The sequence below is a fragment of the Toxotes jaculatrix genome, chromosome 16 (genome assembly GCF_017976425.1).
Source record: "Toxotes jaculatrix isolate fToxJac2 chromosome 16, fToxJac2.pri, whole genome shotgun sequence".
In the NCBI taxonomy this organism is placed as follows: Eukaryota; Metazoa; Chordata; class Actinopteri; family Toxotidae; genus Toxotes; species Toxotes jaculatrix.
Window position 1 is genome coordinate 8,701,483 of NC_054409.1, and position 9,028 is coordinate 8,710,510.

General features: G+C 40.4%; 1 protein-coding gene and 1 long non-coding RNA gene across 2 annotated transcripts in view; one reads left to right on the forward strand and one right to left on the reverse strand.

Annotated features, from left to right (window-relative positions):
* Positions 1-352: 352 nt before the first annotated feature.
* LOC121195023 lies at positions 353-1,486 on the forward strand. Its single transcript, XR_005895434.1, has 3 exons — positions 353-415; positions 704-764; positions 1,375-1,486. It is a non-coding gene; the product is annotated as an uncharacterized LOC121195023 (long non-coding RNA).
* Positions 1,487-6,540: 5,054 nt separating this feature from the next.
* The window catches only part of gfi1b (growth factor independent 1B transcription repressor), a 3,627-nt gene continuing 1,139 nt past the window's right edge, over positions 6,541-9,028 (reverse strand). The window contains exons 3-7 of the mRNA XM_041059126.1: positions 8,905-9,028; positions 8,566-8,795; positions 8,271-8,408; positions 7,659-7,824; positions 6,541-7,157 (exon numbers count right to left, since the gene is read on the reverse strand). The exon at positions 8,905-9,028 is cut by the window's right edge and continues 56 nt beyond it. Coding sequence (XP_040915060.1) covers positions 6,979-7,157; positions 7,659-7,824; positions 8,271-8,408; positions 8,566-8,795; positions 8,905-9,028 — 837 coding nt within the window. The 3' untranslated portion in view covers positions 6,541-6,978. The remainder of the gene's footprint in view (positions 7,158-7,658; positions 7,825-8,270; positions 8,409-8,565; positions 8,796-8,904) is intronic.

Genomic DNA, 9,028 nt, shown 5'->3' on the forward strand with positions numbered 1-9,028 from the left:
AAGTGTCTGTGTCACAGTAACTCCATATATTGTAGTAAAATCAACTGCCTGTTGCTGAACATCTTCTGGCCACATGGTGGCGATGTTTAACCAAACATACTGCAGTCAACGAAGCAAATTATCTGACTGCGGGAATAAAATCATAACTCCATTAAAGTTAAACAGCACAAGTAACTGAATCTTTGTGAATGTAATGCAAGAGAGTTTGTATAAACAATCTGCCAGTGTGTTATTGTTTTAAATGCAGGGCTGTGTATTTTAACACTAAACTAAATGTATCTTTGTACTGTCAGACGGAGACATCCACTATTGTCAGAAGGACCTTAGCAAAGAGGATTTGCGTGCTGTCCCTCCCAGAAACTGTCAACACAGTCATCCCCTCAGAGAAGAAAGGAGACTCTGAAAAAACAGACATGTCTGTTTACCAAGTTATTTAAGATGCTGTTATATAGTCAATTACAGTCTGATGTGACACTGTGTTTACTTTGATTCTAGTTTGTCTTCTTTTCTAGTGTCTTTCAGGAAGTACAAGGCTTAACACTAGATTTTAACAATGTGGGCCTTTAGCCATCTTATTTTCACTTACTGAATCACCTTCATTTGAGTTGTTTTTTTTTAATCCCATTATTTGAAAGATAATAATAGTAATAGTAATAATAATCTGGCTGTCTTATGAAGTGTTTTTATAATTTTGTCATTCCAGGTGTCTAAGGGAAACTGGGGAAAATGGAGCCACCAGTGCATATTGACAGTCTGCTGGAATGGTGCGTTCAAATTACACTGTAGACATTGGCAAAATAACTTCCTTAATTGGAGGTCAGCTTGTGAGTGTGATGTTGTCAGTGAAAAACAACCCCAAAGCCGTCAAAAAGACATTATTGTTGAAGGAACAGTAGGTGTGTGTGAGCTGTTTCTTGATTGACAATCATATGCAAAAGCTCACTTCTATCCTCAGTGGCTTTGCTCTTGATTTCAATGTATTTACTCCTCTTCTGAATTTCAGTTTGTTTTGTCAGATTCATCCATCTACACTCTTCACTGTGCTTGTTATCTGTGTTATTGTGGGTTTGCTATGTTCTGTGTTCTGTTGAAATGTTTTCCTTTTATGGAGAATAAAAGCATCAGCAACATGCAACTGTACCATCTTTGTGAATACTATCAAGGCTTCGGTAAAAACATAAATAGTGACATTCAGCCTGTACAGGTCTCTCACAGGGTCATGAAGCTCAGTGTTTTGTGGGAGGGATATAAAGAGGTGGGGACAGAAGGCACTGACTGACAATCTGTTGTGTGCTGTGGTGAGGTGAAGATTTTGATGAGCTTTCTTTCTCTCTTTTCTCTTGGGGAAACCTTGTACATCAAATACTCATCCAGCTCTTGGTGCTATCTCAGTCGAGGGCCTGTCTGCTCCTCCCTGCCTTCCTGCTGGCCTGTTCCAGCCGTTACAGTGTGGGGACGCCATGATAACGTTATCAGACAGCCTCCATCACCCAGCTCACGCTGGAAGAGCCTGCTGCCCTCAGATTTCAACCCCCCCCCCCCCCTCTCCTGTCATCTCTTCCCTCAGCTTCTGCACCTCTGGGCCATCAGCTCGCCGTTTGTCAGTTGGAAAGGCATCCTGTGTGTATGGCCATGTTTGGATGTATGATGTAGACATTAGGCCACACCCACAAAGCCTATCCACTTTCTGTAGGCAAAAACGAAATTTTATTATCAGTGATTTCTTTCACTACACTCTGATAATGCATTCAGCAAGTGGCTCTGATGTGTAGATTCACCCACAGTTGTCACACAACTGCACACGCACAAAAATGGTAATGTTATGCAGGGATAGTGTTCACCATCTTAGTTTAGTGTAGGATGGTCATTAATTTCTCAGGTACTTGATCAATACATTTTTGACCTGATGAGCTTTAAAAATCATTACAACCCATCCAATGGTTGTTTTGAGATTTCAGTCTGGACCAAATTTTGTTTACCGACCGACTCTGGTATCCATAGAGCCATTCTGCTAGCAAGGCTAATAAAAGCAAAAAAAACCCTGTTACTTGTTTAAAGAAAGAAATCGAATATTGTGTTGCATCAAAGTTTGTTTTATTGTTTTTTGTTTTCTTCTGCTTTCCTACCCTGTTTTTCATGTGACAAACCCTCATATTTATCTTGTGACCCTAGAGACCCAACCCCCAGGTTGGGAAGCACTGTAGTTGAGTATCTGCTGAAAAAGATTCTGCCTTCAAATCCTCCAGGAGAATTATTTGGTAAAACACTTGCAGCTATTATTGAGCAAACAAAATAAATAAATAAATAACAGGTTTTTCTGTGGCATTTTTTTGTTTGCTGTCATTGGACAGTTTTGACAGCAGAGACATAGGGACAGAGAGAAGGGGCTGATATGTGGCTCCTGGTTACCACTCACCACATGGCTTATGTCCAAAACAGCTACCCAGAATGCTCTGATACACTTTGTTGCCAAATTGTTGTTGATAAATTAATTTTTTGCAAAAAAACAAAAAAACATATAGTGAAGCATGGAGTGTAAAATAAACATACAGTAAAGAGGACTTTTACTGGCTGCTAGTGCTTAATGATGCGTTTAAAGGTCAGAGCTGAGAAACTAGTGTTTTTCCTGCATTGTGCAAGCGTTGGGGTTCTTCTCACAATATCAGCAGATTGGATGTGACTTGAAGGCAGCTGGTTGTGTTGCCCACTTCCACAAAATAGATGATTAGATCCTCAGAAAAGCAGCCTCAAGAAATGTTGATCTATTTTTTTCGCACTCCTCTTGTGTGACACTTTGTAGGCGCAACCTTTTCTACACGTCATCACTGCACTTATCTTTGGGAGGGCAGGGTCACAACACTGGGTTACTGGCAGTCAAAGAGTATCACACTCCCGCACTGTGTGACAGCAGCGGATGCGATCAAACAGCGTCTTCCTGTGTCTAGTCACATAGAGGAAATTTGCTTATTTTTGTATTTGGGTTATTTTAGTATGTCATTCAACACTGACTTTACACAATTCTATTGCTATCTTGTATTAAGATGCTAGGGCCTAGCTTTGCATCACTTTGCTTTTGTTTTTATTAAGAAAAAGACTACATGGCACAGCACTGCCCTGACTGAAGTTCCTGACACCATACACCAACAATATTACTATTTTTATTGTATATAATGTCTGTATTTTATATTCTTCATAAAATGATCTAGCAATTTGTGCAATGTAGTAATTTTACGCACAAGCATTTTCCGTGAAAGCATATTTTCTTATCTATGAACAGCAGCTCTTGTGTTTATCAGGATTGTTAATATCATTTAAAAAAAAACTGTAGATCTTGTTTGTATGTAGCTACATCTTGTTTGCCTCTTCACTGAATGTTCTCCTTTCATCTTGTAATGAAAGCCACATACTCCTTTAGTTGAAAATTCACAGTCTCACAACGACTCCACTATTTAATAATATTTGTGCTGTCACAGCTATTTCATACTATTTCATATTGCTTCCTTGTATACTGTGAGACTGAATTTAATGAACCAGTTTCCACTCTTGGTCTTCAATTTGGTCATTTTACACATGGCCCTGATTTCATGAAAAACAGATTCTAAGAGCTGCAGGAGAGGAAAGGTTTGTTTCAATGGTTGAAAGAAAGTTTGTAAAAAAAAAAAAAATACAGAGAAACAAGGTGTTCTAATCACTTGAATGTGAAATTGCTCAATCAGCTCACGTGGAATCTGATTAAATGGTAGAAACAAAGAATGAATCTGAGTCATGTAACTGAAAGGGTGATGTTTTTTAGGGGGGTTGGGGGGTGATTTCCCAAAACAAAGCCAGCTGGAGACAGAAGTTGAGAGAAAAGGTCAATACGGTGCCAAGTATCTTACAAGAGTAAATAATTTCTCAGATTACCATGAAAGTTCTTTGATATCACAGGGAGAAAACGGGGATGTCCCACTCTGTCTTCCGCAAATGTGTCATCGTTGCCTCAGACATGTTCATCCATCCGTCCTGCAGCGTTTCCACAGTACTGGCTGGGGTTCATTTGCATAGAACTCATTTGCAAAACAAATTTCAGCTCTGTGCTCCATTTCTTTACCTGCTGTTTGTGTTGGGGAGTGTGTGTGTGTGTGTGTGTGTGTGTGTGTGTGTGTGTGTGTGTGAGAGAGAGAGAGAGACAGAGGCAGAGCTGCATTTGGATTGTACTAGTTTTGACTCTGCACTGATGTTTTAGTCTTGATTTTTTAATTTGCAGATCTTTGCTGGATGGATCCGATTTGGTAGATCACTGTAGTTGTTAGCGCTGAAACGGTTTCTGGTTTCAGATTTGTGCTCTGACTCCACTGTTCAGGCAGAAACTTGCCGACATGTTGGTGGATAACTGTCACACTGAAAATAACACTTAAAATATATTAAAATATTTCACGGTTGTTAGCTTAATATACTGTATGAATGTAAGACTTCTTTACACACAGTCTGAAAACCTTTTACAGTATTTTTGACTGTTTCCCTGTGAAGTTTAATAAGAGCTAAGCAGTTACAAAGAAAATCAAGTAAATCTGCAACTTTTCGGATACCACAACACCTCAGGCAACATATATATGCAAATGATCAAGGGCAGGATAACCACATAAACACCTCCAACCCAGTTCTGCTGCTTTGTCTGACACCTGTGAAAATCTGAAATTACTAAATCATCTCACCACCGCACTTAGCTTTTCACACCTGTTCACCGGAATATGAAGGAATTTTACAGGTGCATCCGGGCCTGCAAGCTTCATTTTCTCCCGTTTTCCCCCAGGCTGCCCCCACAACACTGCCCCTCCCCTTTCAGGACCTATGTCCTGTTTGTTGAGTCCCACCCAAGATGATCCTCTGCCTGTATTTTCTGTTGTTTACCTGTGCAGGATTTTGATTTGCTCTGTTTCCTCACACCAGGATGCATTTGACAGGTCTAACTGTTGTACAGGATCACGACTGACCCTGTTGCCCTGGTAATATCAACAAATTTTGCATAAAGCCCTCAGATTTGTTTGCCAGACAGTAAGCTCTCATGTCTCCTCTCTTCCCTGTTCAGACACTGATTTCTGACATGGGGGAATAAACAGAAGCATTTGAAACTGTGGTCCCACTTTTTCATTTGTAGGTGTAGTAAATAGTGCATAGCCCTGAATCATGTGTTATTACTCATTCACCTGAAAGCCAGCGATCTTTAGTCGCACAGTTTATGCTTGCTGGAGTCTTGACTAGACTACACAGCTCATCTACTGCTGAAGAGAAGGCACCTTTGGTGAGATACAGTGAAGACACTGTGTTGTTCTGTTTGTCCCGAAAATGAGTCCTGATAATGCCCGAGCTGAGCGAATTAGCGAGTCAGAAGCTGGCAGGGCTGATGGGAGGAGGAGGTCCAGGCTAAAAATCGGTGTATTTAAGTCTGTTCATCTAAAAGATGCCTGTGAAAACAGTGGTCCCTTCGTGATAGTACAACATGCTAAGATTGCTTTAATAATATTTACTTAAACTGTTTAATTAGAAACAACTTCTAGGTAAACAGTGTAGGAGGAAAAAACATTTGTCTGAGCTATGTCAGTGAGATGAAAGAAAATCCAATTTTCTTTTGTACTGTGCAAATAATGACTAAGACAATTTCTAAAGAAAAAAGAAAAGAAACCCTGAGATATTCTGATGTACAGATGAGCAAAAAAATAGAACAGCTGGTTAATTTTGGTGTGTGACACAATAACAGATGTGTCATTCATTCATACATTTCAAAGTCATTTTTAAAAAAAACATTTTTTACAAATTCTGACTATACTTCAAACCCAGTGTTTGTCAGATTTAAAAGGCTGAGGTGATGATCTGATTTGCCTCGAGCAGCTTAATGTCCTAACAGGTTTGGTGTTTGAGGAAGGTGGTGAAGTAAATCCAACAGGTTGGCTGGGTGTGGTCACAGTTGAGATCAAGTGATCAACCCCTTTTCCACAGCCTTCTATCAATCCCTGTATCCCACTGACTCACTGTAAAGGCCAAGGAGAGAATCTGGATGTGTGGCCAAAATTCACCATGGTCTACCTGACAGTTTGTGCAATTCTGATTTTTTACTGAGATTATGGAGCTGGATTTTCCTCTCCAGTGATAACGAGGAAGCTGCCGAACATCAAACAGACTGGCATGCCTCACCTGGCAATGTAAAAACTTTCCTTCATCCGCTTTCTAGTCGACTCTCAGGAATGAATAGATCTCTGGCCTGGGATTTGCATGGTGTTCCGGGTGTGTCATTTGAATGCAGAATTACTCCATTACATACCGTCGCTACTCCAGCAAGAGATTCATGCAGTTATTCTACATCCTGCTCTGAGAGGAGAGTGACTCAGAAAAACACACAGAAAGAACCGAACAGCGAGAAAAAGTGTGTGTACAGTGCTCATCATCTCATCATATACAAACACTGTGCGTGTGTTTTACCTTCTAGCCGTGAAGGATTGTGTATCGTACTTGCAGGATGCATTTACTGAGTTTTATTTAACAGAGCAACCAAAGATTTTTCAACTCAGTTCACCTTTTATTTTTAAAGGAAAACATTCATCAACTCACATCTGGTTAATACATTGATTAAGCATATTTTAAATTAATGATATGAAACCAAAAGTTTTTTAACAAAAATGACACAGACACAACTCCCATTCATCCACATGTAAACACATCTTTGAAAGAAGACAACTTCCAATATATTACAATATATTAACTAAATACCTTTTAACTGACTACTTAATTTCATGACACAGATGACATCTTTCTGAAGTTTAATCGCCTTCAACCAGAATTTGATTTCACAGCTTTCTTATTCTTGTACTTTACCTGTAAAAAGCATCCAAAATATGCCAGATATTTAGATCAGATTATCAGCTTATTGTTTTAATAGCAATTTATTGTACATGTACAAACACTTGCTGCTTTTGACTTTAGGGTCTTGTGCTCATTTCCCTTTCACTTCATGCCGTGCTGGCTCTCGTGGTGCCTGCGGAGGTCTACTTTACGTTGGAAACCCTTGGAACAAATGTCACATCCAAACGGCTTGAAGCCTGTGTGCTTCCTGCTGTGGGTGATCAGGTTGGAGCTTTGGCTGAATGCTTTACCACACACTTGACATTTGTGGGGTTTTTCACCTATAAAATAAAGCACATGAAAAAAAAAAAAAACAATGAGAAATCTACTAAATTAGATCTAAGATCATTTTCACATGATTTGTACAAAGGAACTGCAATTTCCCTTCCACTGATTCTGGAAAATCAGGTTTGTCCTCTTCACCAAAAAATGGTCCCAAGTAATTTTTTATTATAAAGATAAAGTTTGCACTAATGTCTCTGAGTGAAGAATCATGCCATTGTTCAGATTTGTCAAACATTTATTGGCAACAAATGTGGACTGCATAAAGTTCCTTTTACAGAGCTCTGCATGAAGCAGGAAAACCAGATATGCAAATCAACATGACATTTGCTTAAGTTTCTTTTTCTGATTTATCAGCAGTTATATTACTCCTGGAAACAATTCCTGCATGCTGCACTTGGAAAGCAGATGATTACAGCAGGAGGAGCAATGGACACTTTTACTTTTTTTTTTTTTTAGTAGAATCATAAAAATATGGTCACCCTCATGTCACGACTTACCAGTGTGAATATACGTGTGTTTCTTCATATCAGACTTCTGGTGGAACCTCTTGCCGCAGTACTGGCAGGGGTAAGGCCTCGTGTCCGAGTGGATGAGCAGGTGTGTGGAGAGAGTGGAGGAACGCTTGAATGTTTTCCCACACATCTTACACTCGAAGCTTTTTTCCTGATCACAGACAAAAGCGCAGAAAGTGTTACACAAGAGTGGGATGTCAGAGACTCCAAGCTTTAATGTTCATTCTTTGCCTTGGAAACAGCTGTTGATAAAAGAATCTCAACACAAGGTCCATTTACTGTGGTTGTTGTTCTGGTGCTCTCAGTCATTATACATGATCTTCATCAAGAGCTGGACTTTGCCCAGTTTTCAGGGAATATGTTAAAATTTAAATTTTTTCTACACAGTTTAATTTAAAAGCTTTTAAGTCAATACGGATGTGGAGTTCTTGGAGTGCTCAACACAACTACACAAACTTCACATGGAGGAAGGGCCATTCATATTTTTTTTAACTATATCTCACAAGTCCTCTAAACTTTATGAGAGTACAATACTAAATTGCTGGAGTACACCTTTAAAGTGAAGCAGCTTATGATGGCTTAGAGTCACTGATATACCTGAGAGTGAACATTCATGTGTTGCTCCAGACTGACTGCGTGACCGAAGGTTTTTCTGCAGATGCTGCAGCCGAAAGGTCTGGTTCCACTGTGCGACCTCCTGACGTGAACCTCCAGTCCGTGGGGCGTTGAGAACACCTGGAACAGAGTCAGTCTATCAATAAAGTCTGTGAATTCACTGTCCAGTGCATCTACATTTGACTTTTTTTTTTCTTGAAAAGAATATACTGTAGGTATGTGTGTGTGTGAGAGGGACAGAGATATTGCAGGTGTGAGGCCAAAATGTGGCATGTACCTTCTCACAGGTGATACAGTGGTAGGTGTTGGAGGTGGGGGAGTAGTGCGTGCTGCAGTCCAGAGGCTGCTGAGGCTGTGGACTGCGGCTGATGTGGGTGCCGTACAGACTGCTGGCATGCTGCAGCACCGTGGGGCTGAAACTCATCTGACGGAGCTCGTAAGAGGACGGTACCGGCTCCCAGGCGTATGTTGGCTTGTAGTATGGAGGGAATTCTGCCATGTGAGGCTCTGACGGTGCACATATGCAGACACACAAAAATATGTTTTACCTCTCTGATTTAAAGTTATGCTGTAGACTTAGCAGAAACCGACTGAGATAAATGCACTGGCAGCTCACCAGTTAGGTAGTATGGCTGTGTGGGAGCTGCAGGAGGTCGGGTCGGCTCTGGATGAACAGGTAACGGACAAGCAAGCTCTTCCTCCTCCTTTTCAAACGAACGGCGGTCTGGAGGGGAACACTG